The sequence below is a fragment of the Aquarana catesbeiana genome, linkage group LG04, assembly GCF_042186555.1.
Source record: "Aquarana catesbeiana isolate 2022-GZ linkage group LG04, ASM4218655v1, whole genome shotgun sequence".
Classification (NCBI taxonomy): domain Eukaryota; kingdom Metazoa; phylum Chordata; class Amphibia; order Anura; family Ranidae; genus Aquarana; species Aquarana catesbeiana.
This window is the reverse complement of record NC_133327.1, coordinates 137,062,566-137,078,830: the sequence shown is the minus strand read 5'-3', so window position 1 is coordinate 137,078,830 and position 16,265 is coordinate 137,062,566. Positions and strand designations below refer to the sequence as shown.

At 41.3% G+C, this 16,265-nt stretch overlaps 1 protein-coding gene across 1 annotated transcript in view; it reads right to left on the bottom strand.

Annotated features, from left to right (window-relative positions):
* LOC141139518 (uncharacterized) overlaps positions 1 to 16,265 on the bottom strand; it is a 199,944-nt gene that overhangs the window by 140,418 nt on the left and 43,261 nt on the right. The window contains exons 4-5 of the mRNA XM_073625735.1: positions 9,186 to 9,338; positions 3,522 to 3,605 (exon numbers count right to left, since the gene is read on the bottom strand). Coding sequence (XP_073481836.1) covers positions 3,522 to 3,605; positions 9,186 to 9,338 — 237 coding nt within the window. The remainder of the gene's footprint in view (positions 1 to 3,521; positions 3,606 to 9,185; positions 9,339 to 16,265) is intronic.

Here is a 16,265-nt window from a genome sequence, read left to right as displayed (position 1 = left end):
CTCATTAGTGCCCTGCTGATGCCACACCTGACAGTTAATTATGAAACCACTCCCATTAGACCCACTCAGAACAGAGGCACAGAGAAACACACATGGGTTTCTACAGAATAAAAAAAGGTAGGAATCTGCAACATAGGTTGTTATACTCCTTGCAATGTACATAGATCACCCAGAGGGGATTTTTTTTTCTCAACAAAAGTGGAGTTATGCCGCATACACACGGTCGGATTTTCGGACAGGAAATGTTGGATGTGAGTTTGTTGTCGGAAAGTCTGAACGTGTGTATGCTCCATCGAACGTTTGCTGTCGGACTTTCCCCCAACAAATGTTTTTGTTGTCAGAATTTCCGATCGTGTGTACACAAATCCGATGCACAAAAGTTCACGCATGCTCGGAATCAAGCAGAAGGAGCCGCACTGGCTATTGAACTTCCTTTTTCTCGGCTCGTTGTACGTCTTGTAAGTCACCACGTACCCATGTTTGTAATTGTTGGCCAACATTTGTGTGGCCGTGTGTATGCAAGACAAGTTTGAGCCAACATCCTTCCAACAAAAATCCACGGTTTTGTTGGCGGAAATTCCGATCGTGTGCACGGGGCATTACACTTTAAGAACATGCTAAGATTTCTCTGAATGGCACTGGTGCCAAGCTGTGTTCAGAATGTAGAAGGGTAGCTGTTGCAATGGGAAACGAAGGAAGTAGAGATCACTGGAATAGCGGTGTCTACTGCAGTGATTTCCAGCTTCTAGGGGGATTGGCTAGTTATAGTATATAACTGGACCAATGTAACTATGTACAAAATATTCATACCTGCAATTAGGTAGACTTTCACCCAAAATGGAAAGTACCACTCATACTCTTCCTCCCCTCAGCCTCTGACATGACATCCCAGGAGGTTGCAGGACCAGTCCTATTGCAATGCTGTTCCTTGCGCATGTGCAGTGGGGAGCTGGCTGAGTCACAGTTGGAAGTCCCAGTTGGTTCCCAAATCCAAGATAGCGGCCCTGGAGAGACCGGCAAAGATTTAACTGTGGAGAAGACAGGCTGGACTCCATGGACTAGTGAGTACCTGTTTTGTAACAGTATTTGTAGCCGCTGACCTTCAATTTTTTACAGAGTGAAGTCTCTCTTTTTTTATCAACTCTGCTCAGTTATAATATTGGAATTCAATGAAAAAGACTTACGGACACTTTTAGTAATCTGATTTATTTTATTTCTTTTTTGCTTTAGCCTTTCTGTGACATACCACAACTGTAAAATTCTTTTTAAGGAGAGGCAAGTAAAAAGAATCCAATTCCATTTTTTTTTTTCATCTCCAAGAATCACAAAGTTGCACACACCTGCATCCCAGCGGTGGGAAAGAGGCATTCCAACTCAACACATAATACAAAAGAAGACAAAAGGTACACGGCTGTAGCATGTTAATAAGTGTTCCCAGCCACCACAGGTGCTCAGAGGAATGGGCTGGAGAGGATTTAAGTAAGACATGCTTAACAGCACAAACACGGTGCCAAAGCTGCTTAAATGTAATAGTAAACATTGTTTTTAACTTCGTAATTGAAAAACCAATTCAGACTTGTTTAGCACGTTATTCCTAAATATTTTTCACATTCCTAGCATTTTAAAAACATGGGCTGAACATGTTCTGTGTAAAACATCAATAATGCAATATTTCCCTCCGTCACTCATAGGCGTCTCGAACCTCCAACTGACTTACAGGAACGAACTATGCAGCTTTGTGTAACAATAACAGGAAATGTCCATGTTTACACTTTGAGAATTATTAGCTATGTTGATAAGGCCAATGGTTTAGCCAAATGCCAACAATAAAATTCCTTATGCTTTATTATGAAATTCTGATGGTAATGCGAGAAAACAATAGCAAAATATATCTAAAGCCAAAACCTTTTTTTAGTTTTGAACAAGAGTTTAAGCCAGGGTTTTCTCAGCTCCAGTCCTCGAGGCACCCCAATAGGTCATGTTTTCAGGCTTTCCATTATTTTGCACCGGTGATTTGATCAGTTTCACTGCCTTAGTAATTACCACAGCCGTTTCATCTGAGGGAAATCCTGAAAACATGACCTGTTGGGGCGCCTTGAGGACTGGAGTTGAGAAACCCTGGTTTAAGCCACCATAACATTTTTATTGCTGAATGTGTCCCCGTTCATCATCTTTGTTTTTAATGTCACAGAAAATTATTGGGTATTGAAAATGTTATAAGTATCTTCAAAACAGCTTCAAAAGAGGAAATCATACAATGGGGACACCTGTTCTGGTGACACCAATCTATGGTGGGATCTCTTCCTGTTGTGTTTATTGGACAGAAAGTGAAGGGAAATCTTCTCAATTTAACACAGAAAGACAAAAAAAAAATCTGACAAAGGTTCTACCTATTTCTGACTCCATACAAAATTTAAACAAATGGTTTTAGATATAGTTTGACTCAAATTCATAAACACCAGAAGGAACTCATTAGATCCTCCTGTTTGTGGAGTGTATTGAGTTGTGACTTATGTAGGTCATACAAGGGTCGAATTCCGAATGAATTTTCTTTAGAAAATCATACTTGATTTGATTGTAGCCGTATTAGTGCAATTGTGACAGAGAAAATTGAGTACTGTCCGTGATACTTTTTTTATTTGCACTAACATACAATTTTTCAGGACAAGCTTTCGGGGTATGTTCCCTTCTTCAAGGTCCAAGCAGTACTGATTCACAAAAATCAGAAATCTTGTGCATTTTGTGATGGGATGATGCCATCATTGATTTTTAAATTCGACCACCAAGCCTTCAATTTCACCACGCGTTGCCACACAAAATAATGTTCATGGCGGGGAACTTCTTTTCTTTCTGAGAATTTTCTTTTCATGTGCATTTCTTTTTCGATTATACTTCTCACACATTTCTCCCACCATTGATTCGAAAATCATTTGTTTTTCAAAAAATTTCCAACATGCCCACTCACTCAAATTCGAACGAAAATCAGCCTGCAACCCCCTAATAGTGCAAAATTCAAACAAAAATTCTAAAAAAAAAAATTTCCAAAGAAAATTCTTTTGAAATTTGACCCATGTATGGCTGGCCTTAGGAGGTAACGCTTCTGAGTAAAGGGCTTACTATGTTTTATACTGTGCCTAGATGAACACAGGGCACCGTGTTAAGGCTGAACCACATGGGAGATTTTAAACCTCTTGTTAACCACTTCAGCCCCAGAAGGTTTTACCGCCTTTCGGACCAGAGCACTTTTTACAATTCGGCACTACGTCGCTTTAACTGGTAATTGCGCATGCAATGCTGTACCCAAACAAAATTTGCATCCTTTTTTCCCCACAAATAGAGCTTTCTTTTGGTGCTATTTGATCACCTTTGTGTTTTTTTTGCGCTATAAACAAAGAAAAAGCGACAATTTAAAAAAAAAAAACTATATTTTATACTTTTCGCCGCGATTCTGCCCTCGATTCCAGAATCACGTCAAAATGCAGAACGCGTTTGCAAAAAATCTGCCTCCACTGCATACTTACTGATAGTTTCTGCTGCTCACTCTCTGAGGTTTTCTCAAGGAGCTTCTGTTCCAGTTCTCCGCACTTACTCTTGTATTGCAAGACCTGCAAATTAGGCACTTATTGTTAGAACACATTTTTAATGGGTAACAACTACACATATTTTAAGGAATCTTTTAACAAGAGGAGTATGTAGGCTGTCATTACTGACCTCCCTCTGAAAAGGTTAGTTGCCTGCCTGTCTCAGGCTTCAAGAACTTTTGAATCACTACTCTGGAATAAGCAAGCAGAAATGCAATCAGCGATGCAACTTCAAATTTTCAGGGGGAGAGATCAGCCATGGCAGCTGATGCAGGCAAATTTTTATCAGTAAAGGTTTCAGTAGGCCAAAAGTCTAAGGGCCAACATTTACAGACCCATTGGTGGGTTCAAAACACCAAATTGCAACAGATTTTGCAGAAAAGTATTACCTTGTGAAGATCAATGTAAAAAAAAATATCCTAGCACTTCTAGACATCTCACTGCCTTTCAAGTGCATCTTGTGAGACTGAGGCTAGGTTTCCACTAGTGCGTCCCCAAAGTTGTGCGATTTTGCCGCGATTTTTTACCGCGATTTTACCGCGACTTTTTACTGCGATTTGAAGCAATGCCTGTATCTATAGACCTCAAGTCGCATCAAAGTGGGACCAAAGTAGTGCAGGGACTACTTTGAAGTCGCTGCGACTTGAAGTCGCACAGATATGAACGGTACTCATTGGAAATCATGGGAAACAATTTGTCATGCGACTTTTCAGTCCCAAGTCGCATGAAAAGTCGCACTAGTGGAAACATAGCCTGATGGTGCATTATTATTACTGGTCTCATTCATGCATTGCGTATTTAGTATTTGAAAAAGGGTCCTTTCCTCATAACTAAGACAATATGAACATGAGGCAGTAACCAAAGTAGACAACTGTAATAAAGATGTGCCATAATATACTTTCCTGCTGCTCAAAATTACTGCAAGGTTATAATACCTTTCTACCGCATAATGCAAGGATATCAGAACTGCAAACATCAAAGCAAAATCAGACAAAATAGAGCCATGGGATGCTGAGGTTTGTGAAATATTGTTTTCTGTATAGCTGGTGAGCTATACAGAGGGGAGCTGGTTATATTAGCCTCCTGACATCAATTTCCCAAAATGCATCTAAAAAAAAGTGAGCTGCCTGTACTGTTTATGAATGGGAGGTGCTGGGGATAATATTTATGTATACATATCTATATTTATCTTTACTACGAAAGATTTTTTGAACAACCTATTATATTCTTAGATATAGTTTGCAGCCACCCATGGGACTGTAATTGTCTACTTTTAGATGTTACTTGTATGTCCACATTAAAGACTTTAAACCCGGTTTCACACATGTGCGGTGCGAATTGAAGCTCAGGTTTCACTGGGAAGATAAAAATCTGTTGTTCAAAGGCTTCTCTGCATTCTAGCTGCGGATCAGTGAGCAGGGAGAGGGGGAGGTGGAGGGGGGGAGGTGTAGTGAGGAGAAGGTGAAAATCCTTCTTCAGAACGCAATGCATCTGCGAATCAGATGCGTTCCCATAGGAGGTAATAGGCTTGTAATTCGCACCGCAATGCCCAAAAAACGCACACCTTTTTTGTGCAATGCGCAGTGCGAATGCAACGCACATATGTGAACCAGATACATTCAAATGAATGTATTTTAAAATGTCCTGTGAATTGGATGCGGTGTAAGCCGCATCTAATTCGCATAGGTGTGAACCCGGGCTAAGGCCACAGATTTACACACACTCACCCACCTACAAAGTTAACAGATTTTCAGTTATGAACATTATTATACACTCAGCGCAATTCAAATAACACTACATAGATGATTAAATGTTTGTTTGACAGAAAAAAATCAACCAATTTATTTAATTTTGGGTTCAGATAAGAGAATAATTGTTTATTTGTAACAAAGCAAAAAGAGAAAATAAGTAAGACAACTGTACAAAGTTCTTTTTAGTGTAGTGTATTTTTGAATATGATCACTCAGAGCAATAAGAGCACTTAAGATAATATGTGGCACTTCTCTTAACATGTACCTATATGTCTACCCCCCTGTTAAGCTACATTGATTTTTTTGGAGACTGCAATCCATTCTCAAGAACACTAAAGGCAACAAGAATTGGGAGTTGGACCTTTCTATCTATGCTTTCGTAACAAGCTGTTGGGGCTGATTTATATGTGTGTTGAGCTACATTACTCAACGTAGTCCCAATGCAATAACAGGCTGAAATCCATTTTTTCCAATAGGCTTAGTTCACACTAATGCAACACTAGCAATAAAATAAAGCATGATGGGTGTGAAAGAGATTATACCTGTCTGGCCAATGTTTTTTGGAGTACCAGTGTTCAATTCCTACTGAAGGCTGCACTATAACCCAATTGTTTCTGAATTACTGAATCCTGTGCTTTTTCATGAACGACAAACAAAAACTTCTTGCCCATACTGTATATACACTTTAAATTTGTAGATAAAAGTTTAAAGCTTTCAGCCGGAATGGCACTTTTCTTAACAAGAAAGCAACATGTGTCTACCACCTGTTGAGCTACATTTATTTTTATGGGGACTGCCATTCACTCTCTAGAACACTGTAGCCAACATTTCTGGGAGTTGAATCTTTCCATTTTTGCTTATGCAACAATTAAGAGAAATCCTGATTCGATTCCATGCTGCTGGGGCTAATTCACACTGTGGGAGTTATTTACTAAAGGCAAATCCACTTTGCACTACAAGTGCAAACTACAAGTGCAAAGTGCACTTGAAATTGCACTTGGAAGTGCAGTCGCTGTAGATCCGAGGGGGACATGCAAGGAAAATAAAAAACAGCATTTTAGCTTGCACGTGATTGGATGATAAAATTAGAAGAGCTTCTCCTCATTTCAGATCTACCGCTCAGATTTACAGCGACTGCACTTCCAAGTGTACTTTCAGTGCAATTTCGAGTACACTTTGCACTTGTAGTTTTCACTAGTAGTGCAAAGTGGATTTGCCTTTCGTAAATAACTCCTTATGTGTGTTGATCTACCTTGTCCGACATAATTCCAATTCAATAACAAGATGAAATTCATTGTTTTCAGTAGACTTAGTTCACACCAACAGAACACATTTAGAAAATAAAACATGCTGCATGCAGTACAAAGTGTTACAACTTATTATGGTGTGTTACAACACATGTTAAGGGTCTATTCACATCTAGGCACCAATACAATGCATTAAAAAAATGCACATCAATGCAATATATAAAAAAAAAGCTCATATCAACTTACATCAACTCAGGTGCATTCAATGCATATTATGTGAGCTAAATGCTAATCAGACATATTAATGCTAACAGACATGGTGTAAATCCAACCTTAAATTGATGCCCCTAAATCAAGGTTGGACTGCATCGTTCCCAAAACAGAAGATATACATTGCAAATCTCTCATCTTTCATGTGATCAATCAGTCAATAGCATAATTATAAGTGCTAATCTCCTTCAGAAATACAACTGTGATAATTTTCCGATGTATTTCAGAGTGAGCAATAGTAGTAAAACATAAACTGGTATTTTATTTTCAAAGTTACAGCTAAGGAGAAAGTTATGGAAACTGTCATGTAGTTTGGAATGATTACAGCAGGACCGTTATTATTCACCCATATCAATATTATTTATGATTTGGGGAACATAATATAAATCTTTTCAGATATAGCAGGAAACTATGAACTAGAGAATCACACAGCACCAACGAGGGCTCATTGTTTATTCTGGTGGAAATATGCTGATCCGTGGTGACCACGTTGAATGATATGCCTCTAACTTGGATATTAAAGTGTATGAAATCTTTTCCATGCTTTATATCCATCTTATTAAAATTGAGCTAATGTGAAAGAGGAGGGCAACAGCAACACAATACCAGCAGACCCACAGAACAAAAGAATAAAATTTGGGGGCTACCTGCAGCTCAAAAAACTCCCTGAAGCACCTCATGTCCAAAGCTGGCAAAGCTGGCATCAGATAAGGCTTGGAAAATCCAACTTGTAAAACTTACAGAACATGTGAACAGAACAGCTGTCTTAAAATCTGGAAAGAAGTTTCCCCATACAGTACTGAAACACTCACCAATCTAGTAGGGAGCGCTTAGACAAAAAAAAAATTGTGGAGTGAGAAGTTGGTTCCTCATTGCGGTGAGCATCAGGGATGACAAAAAGAAAGGCAGTCTTTCTAATGGCAGCAGTGATTAAAAGGTGACCATGCACAGCATGAACTACATCGAGACAGAGAAGGCCAATCTCCTTTTGATGTATGGGAGCCAGAGGGACAGAAGAACAATGTCCTGGTTGAGACAAAATGCCAAAACCAACTAAGGACAAAAAACCATCTAGGCCTCAATACCACCTTTTTCTTGTGTAGAACCAAATAGGGCTCTTTACAGGACAAGGCCACCAGCTCGGACACACGCCTTGTAGAGGCAATGGCAACAAGGAACATAATCTTGTAAGTATATCTGCAAACATCTCATAATAAAACACAATAACAGTGCATTCAATTATTATGATTATTATGAGATGTATTAAATTCACATTCCATCAATTGTATAAGGATAGCGCACTTGAGAATATTTATTTGTCTACTTAGTTACACACCCAGATTGGTGTTTTTGATGCAGCGGTCCTCAATTTTTAATTATAATTGAGTTTTTCACTTGGTTAATAATCACTAAGTGGATAGGGTGATTGATTTACAATATTATTAAAAAACTTTTATTTCAGTAAGCGCACAAATATATTTTTGGTTATAAATATCTGCAAACATACTGTAAGTTGATGGGCAAGTCAAGACATTTGTTTAAAGTATAACTGAAGGCCCCAAAGAAAAACTAATGCTAGGAGTTAAAAGTTTTTTTGTCAGAAGAGACATGGAAATTCTATTTGGCCAACAAACATCTTCCCTGGACACCTAGCAATTACTTGTTTTCTGTGTACATGCACCATGCAATGTAAATCTAGGCTCGTTCTCAGCATGTGCAGGAGTTACATTATCATCGACCACCTAATGGCTGATGAGCAGCAATGTAGGCCCTAGAAGTAGCAGTAGAAAAGATGGTGGGGGTGGGGGATAGAGTGGGGTCAGCTAGCCTAGATCTGTCATCACAAGACAGCCCCCTATGCAGAACACACATACAATCAGGGGATCTCATTTCTGCTTTACATTTTGCAGAAGATCTGTACCAGTTGTAAAAAGATGTTCCATTTAAATTTTATTTTGACTACTGACCATTTTTATCATGAATACTAACCCTCCATATTTATATTGTAGTTACTAGGCATAATTACTAACTCTCTTCAAACATATCATGTGTACTGAGGCTTTATAACGTTATCATGATTACAGGTCATCTATTTTTCTATCATATGAGGTAATCTGGTAATCTGTCGTCATTTTATTGTGATTGCGGAGACTCCATAAACTTTTATCATAACTGTTCGTCATGACTGATCGTCAGTTTTCTCTTCATTATAATTGATCATCCCATCAAATTCACAGATTTTTCTATCTCATCATAATTTCCATTTTATCTTAGCATAATTGTTAATCTTGGTCAAATCAATGTACATCCAAATATGAAACAAAATTTGTGGCTACCTTATTCTGCAATCTTTGTACTAGCTGAGCTTGCCTCTGCTGCCCCTCCTGGTAGGCTGCCAGTTTACGTTTATAAGCCATCTCCTCTTCCTGGAAGCGTCTTCTCAGTTCTGAAACCGTTTCACTTTCTCCAGATCTCATCATCTGTTCCAGCTGTCAAGAGGTTCACAGAACATAAACACATTTGCAAAATGAACATATCTAAATCACGGAATAGATATCTTTATTGGCAGTAATGGTAGAAAATGCAACTTTACAATGTATATAAAAAAAGATTACATAAAAACGTTATGTATGTATCTGATAAGTGTGCATGTGTACATAAATAACAGAATCCTGTTGTACTGCTCTGATTTTGTGGGTATATCATAGACTAGACAGCAACATCATTGTGTATTTCATGGTGGAAGACAGAAATCACAGGAAACCAATTATATCTCTGAAGTACACAGGTGATACAAGGACACTGATGGGGTTGATTTACTAAAGCAGTAGTGCATGTTTATTTTGGGGTAAATTTTCACTTAGCTTAATGAAGCTGTGTTGACTTCAATCATCCAATAATGTGTAAGCAAAAATTCTTTTTTTTTTTGCAAATTGAAAGATTCTTTGCAAAGTGAATTTTCACCTAACTTCACCTCATTTACTAAGCTAAGGGAAAATTAACTTTGCAAAGTAAACATACACTAGAAAGATTGAATTGAATAAAAATGTCAAATGAAACCCAAAAATACTGCTTCTACTGTAGGAGGAGGCAGTGAGATCAGGAGTGCCAAGCTGCAAACTAATATATATGTTCCCGTTATGCAGTAATGACTAGTAACAGTAATCTAGTCAGCAGATCAGAAAATCCCACCTGGTTTGCTTCCATATGAATGTTTGATGTGGAAAACTGCTTTATTCAAGTTAATTTGGGGGAAAAAAAAACTATGAAAAAGTCTGAAAAAATTAAACAACATAGTGAATTGAAAAAACGCTAAAGTAGAAGTAAAATGTATGAACAATCACATTTTTTTAGTACTGCTGAACTTCCACAGTCTCTTTGCAGCTACTTCACGTCTACGTACATGCAGACCAGAGTTGGTTGCATGGTATTTCTCAGGACAGGTTTTCTGATGGTGACAAGAGTGAACCATGCCTGCTTTATGTGTGCTAAGATGGCCATTAGTAGTCTCTATCAAGCGCCTGTGTTACAGGGTGACAACACAGAAGAAAAGTTGGGAGATCTAAACAAGGTCCTTCATAGCATGATCACCTGGTATTGTTTTAACAAAAGCAGCAGATTTTTTTGAACAGGTTTTATTTAGGAGAGATGTATACCATTAGAAACAAGATGTAACATGGAACTATATTCCATCAGCTTAATATTACACAGTGGTAGTAATACAAGATACAGAAGACTCTGTTACGTTATAAAGAACAAGCTAGGCATCATAATACAATCTCATGAAAGGAATAGGAAGTTGTTGTCATACACAATTCTGGGAACATCCCTAAAATGTTTCTTTTATTTTTGAAGGTTAAAAAAAAGCCCTGCAAAAAACTCTGGGCTCAACCAGGGGTCGGGAAAAAGTAGGGTCAGAGGATGAGGGAACCTAAGGAAAGGGAGGATACTCTCCTTGTGGAGGGGATACCAGATCGAGAAGGGCCAAAGACGATGAACAAAACAGGGAGAAAGGGGGGGGGGTGTTGGAGGACACAGGAAGTGGAAAGTTATGGGGCGTACACACGGTCGGACTTTTCGTCTACAAAAGTCCAACGGACGCCGACGGACTAAAGCTGGCTGGTAATCCGATCGTGTGTGGGCTTCTACGGACTTTCAGCAGACTTTTTCAGCCTCAAATCCGATGGACTTTAGATTTGAAACATGCTTCAAATCTTTACGTCGTAACTACGACGGACCCCGAAATCCGCTTGTCTGTGTGCTAGTCCGACGGACAAAAACCCACGCTAGGGCAGCTATTGGCTACTGGCTATGAACTTCCTTATTTTAGTCCGGTGTACGTCATCCCACGTACAAATCCGTCGGACTTTTGTGTGGTCGTGTGTAGGCAAGTCCGTTCGTTAGAAAGTCTGCTGCAAGTCCGCCGAAAGTCTGTCGGACAGGCTGTCGGACTTTTGTAGACGAAAAGTCCGACCGTGTGTACGCCCCATAAAGGGGAAGGGAATAAGGGAAGGAAAAGAGTCCTTTCCCTCTTAAGCCCCCACCTGCCATCCAAGTGACCTGGGAGTGGCAGAAAGTGTAACGCAAACCTCACAACCACTGCAAGTCCAGGTAAAGTGGTCTCAGTGTATAGCTAAAAATCAGAAAATGCAAGAAAGGGTTATAATGTCTGCTTATATTTGTCCTAGCATTTGAATTTCTCCCAGTAAAACCACTTTTGGGTTTGGACGGAACCCCTGTTACCAAGGGCCGCAGTAAGATCTTTCATCGCTTGGATGTCGTTCACTCTGGCAAACCATTGTTTTAGGGTAGTCGGGTTAGTATGTTTCCTGGAACTCAAAATACAAGCCTTATGCCGCGTACACACGGTCGGACTTTTCGTCTACAAAAGTCCGACAGCCTGTCCGACAGACTTCCGGCGGACTTTCGGCGGACTTGCAGCAGACTTTCTAACGAACGGACTTGCCTACACACGACCACACAAAAGTCCGACGGATTCGTACGTGATGACGTACACCGGACTAAAATAAGGAAGTTCATAGCCAGTAGCCAATAGCTGCCCTAGCATGGGTTTTTGTCCGTCGGACTAGCACACAGACGAGCGGATTTCGGGGTCCGTCATAGTTACGACGTAAAGATTTGAAGCATGTTTCAAATCTAAAGTCCGTCGGATTTGAGGCTGAAAAAGTCTGCTGAAAGTCCGGAGAAGCCCACACACGATCGGATTACCAGCCAGCTTTAGTCCGTCGGCGTCCGTTGGACTTTTGTAGACGAAAAGTCCGACCGTGTGTATGCGGCATTAGTGGCATTCAGCAGATAGATTACTAGCGATTTCTTGTACCTCTTTTGAGACATGGGCGTAAGGTGGAATAAAAAGCAGCAGATTTAAAAGCATTGAAAATAATTTTTGAAACTGATGGTAAAGCATATATGAGATTTTAACAATTGGATTTACATCTACTTTCAAGTGGTTGTAAACCTCAGACATGAAATATGAACCCTCTATAGTGAGTACTTTTCTCAATTAAGAGCAGTAAGTGTCATTTCTGTCTGCTGCTTCATTCCTCTGCTATCAACATGAATCAATTCTGATAAGTTTTTCTGACTCTAAAAGAAAAAAGGTGACAGGGAGGGAGCTCCAGCTGATTGACAACTTCGGCTCTGTTTCTGTGTGCTGTGTGAAGGGAGTGTGTCCCTTCCCTCCAATCAGGGATGCCATCAGGGGGGTACAGCTGTTACAATTGTAAGGGGCCCCGGGGCCCGAGGGGCCCGCCCAGGCCAGAAGAAGGCAGGACGGGTGAAGGGGATCCGTGCTGTGCAGTATAGAAATGACCTCACAATTTCTGCAGTTCTCATGTCATTTATTTTAGACATAGAGCTCTTTACTGCCACCTCTGGCTACTATGTGTATGTGCACCCCTCTTGTGACAGTGATCTGCCTGTACTATGCTTCTCAGCAACATGTCACCTTTGTAAAAACGAGCTAGGACCAGGTAGGAAGCTACAAATAGGGGCTGTGAAGGAAAGGGAGGGGGGCCGTTTGTGTACAGGGAGGGGCCAGAGGCTTGTGTGTATACAGATTTGTGTATGTGGGGCTGCCATATATGCAGGTGTGTGTGTGTGTGTGTGGGGAGGGTGGCTGACATATATACAGGTGTGTGTGGAGGGGCATATACAGGTGTGTGTGTGGGGGGGGTGCTGACATATATACAGGTGTGTGTGAGGGGGCGCTGACATATATACAGGTGTGTGGGGGGGGCGCTGACATATATACAGGTGTGTGTGTGTGTGGGGGGGCATATACAGGTGTGTGTGGGGGGGTGCTGACATATATACAGGTTTGTGGGGGGGTGGCTGACATACAGTATATACAGGTGTGTGGGGGGGTGCTGACATATATACAGGTCTGTGTGGGGGGGCGCTGACATATATACAGGTGTGTGGGGGGGCGCTGACATATATACAAGTGTGTGTGTGTGTGGGGGGGCATATACAGGTATGTGGGGGGTGGCTGACATATATACAGGTGTGTGTGTGGGGTCGCTGACATATATACAGGTGTGTGTGGGGGGTGGCTGACATACAGTATATACAGGTGTGTGGGGGGGTGGCTTACATATATACAGGTGCGTGTGGGGGGGTGCTGACATATATACAGGTGTGTGTGGTGGGGGCTGACATATATACAGGTGTGTGTGTGGGGGCATATACAGGTGTGGGGGGGGTGCTGACATATATACAGGTGTGCGGGGGGGCGCTGACATATATACAGGTGTGTGTGTATGGGGGGGCATATACAGGTGTGTGTGGGGGGTGCTGACATATATACAGGTATGTGGGGGGTGGTTGACATATATACAGGTTTGTGGGGGGGTGGCTGACATACAGTATATATACAGGTGTGTGGGGGGGTGCTGACATATATACAGGTGTGTGTGGTGGGGGCTGACATATATATACAGGTGTGTGTGTGGGGGCATATACAGGTGTGGGGGGGGTGCTGACATATATACAGGTGTGTGGGGGGGGCGCTGACATATATACAGGTGTGTGTGTGTGGGGGGGCATATACAGGTGTGTGTGGGGGGTGCTGACATATATACAGGTATGTGGGGGGTGGTTGACATATATACAGGTTTGTGGGGGGGTGGCTGACATACAGTATATATACAGGTGTGTGGGGGGGGTGCTGACATATATACAGGTGTGTGGGGGGGGGCGCTGACATATATACAGGTGTGTGTGTGTGTGTGGGGGCATATACAGGTGTGGGGGGGTGCTGACATATATACAGGTGTGTGGGGGGGCGCTGACATATATACAGGTGTGTGTGTGTGGGGGGGGCATATACAGGTGTGTGTGGGGGGTGCTGACATATATACAGGTATGTGGGGGGTGGTTGACATATATACAGGTTTGTGGGGGGGTGGCTGACATACAGTATATATACAGGTGTGTGGGGGGGGGTGCTGACATATATACAGGTGTGTGGGGGGGGGCGCTGACATATATACAGGTGTGTGTGTGTGGGGGGGCATATACAGGTGTGTGTGGGGGGGTGCTGACATATATACAGGTATGTGGGGGGTGGCTGACATATATACAGGTGTGTGTGGGGGGTGGCTGACATATATACAGGTGTGTGGGGGGGTGGCTGACATACAGTATATACAGGTGTGTGGGGGGGTGGCTTACATATATACAGGTGCGTGTGTGGGGGGGGGGCGCTGACATATATACAGGTGTGTGTGGTGGGGGTTGACATATCTACAGGTGTGTGTGTGGGGGGGGGGGGCGCTGACATATATACAGGTGTGTGTGAGTGGGGGGGGGGCGCTGACATATATACAAGTGTGGGGGAGGTTGGCTGACATATATACAGGTGTGTGGTGGGGGCTGACATATATACAGGTGTGTGTATATGGGGGGGGGCTGACATATATACAGGTGTGTGAGTGGGCTGACATATATACAGGTGTGAGGGGGGCTGACATATATACAGGTTCGGGGGGTGGACAAATATACAGGAGTGTGGGGGGGCTGACATATATACAGGTGTGTGTGAGGGGGGCTGACATATATACAGGTGTGAGGGGGGCTGACAAAAATACAGGTGAGGGGCCTAAAAATTTCTGATGGCTGCCCTGCCTCCAATCATCTGTCAGGGCTCTCCTCACTGAGCTCTGCAAAGTCTAACTTCAGCTCTCCGTCCCCTTTTTTCTGAACTCTAAGTCAAGCTTTAAAATTCAGACTTTGAATAGATGTAGAGAAGAGAAGATAGACAGATACAACTTATGTAGGAGGGTGTGTTTCATCTCTGTGTATCACCTGAGGCCAGTCACTTCACTGGGTATATGTAAGGGTTTACAACCACTTTAAAGGCCATTCTACTGTTTTCCTATATCTTTTAATAGTAAGATCTGTCCCATAATTCCTGGCTCTTAGGTATTCCAACTCACTTTGGAATTTTGGGGTTTTCGTTGCTCTTTTTTTATTTTCCTGTACTGGAAGATAAATTAAAAATACAACAAGGAAAGTGGGGCTTATACTTCTTATGGCAAGTGAGCAGACCCAGGAACGCAGGCAATGATAATTTACTGCCAAAGTTGCCCACACACATAAGAAACTATTAGGTGATCTAACTCTCTGGTATTACCAAAAAAGCGTTGAGTGACCCTTTAAGGAAAATTCCTTCTCTGGCATCCCTTTACGGAAAATAAGAGATAGCACCAGGTCTATGGTGACATAAATGTTTCAAGAAAAGGCAGCTGAATATTGGAAGTTACATTTCTCATGAAACAAATGGTGCTATATATGTCTTTTGTAAGTTTTCCCCTATATGTACTGTACTATGTAAACAGAATAACACATGGCAAAAGGTTTAGTATTTTTCATGCTAACATTTGGAAGTGATCTGTAGGAGTGGCTGCTCCAGAGAGAATTCTGCTGCTCACACACTGTGGCCCCTGTTATAAGGCTATGCTAACTCACTATCCTTTTAGTTCCATGAATGCTGAATGAGCAAGTCACTGTGTGGAGTAACTGGTCCCCAGGGGATCACATCAACCTGACTCAATCGCACAGTACTGGGATAAAAAGGCATAACTGACTTGTTATTTTCTTGTTGATAGAACCTTTTTGTTGTTTCTCTGAAAACATGTAGAATATAGTCACTAGACCTAAAACACTTGCATTAAATGCATTCAAGAAAATGTCATTTCTTAAATTTACACCAAATAAGATGTAAAATCTTCATCTTATTAAATAATTCTATTACATATTTTTTACTATTTGCTATTTATGGTAGAACAGTGGTATATTGTTAAATCTTCTCTTTTGCATTACTAGACATTTTGGTCTGCATAGAGGATGTTTCCTGCAAATCATCTGCAAGTCAACTGTTTGTAGGAATATTT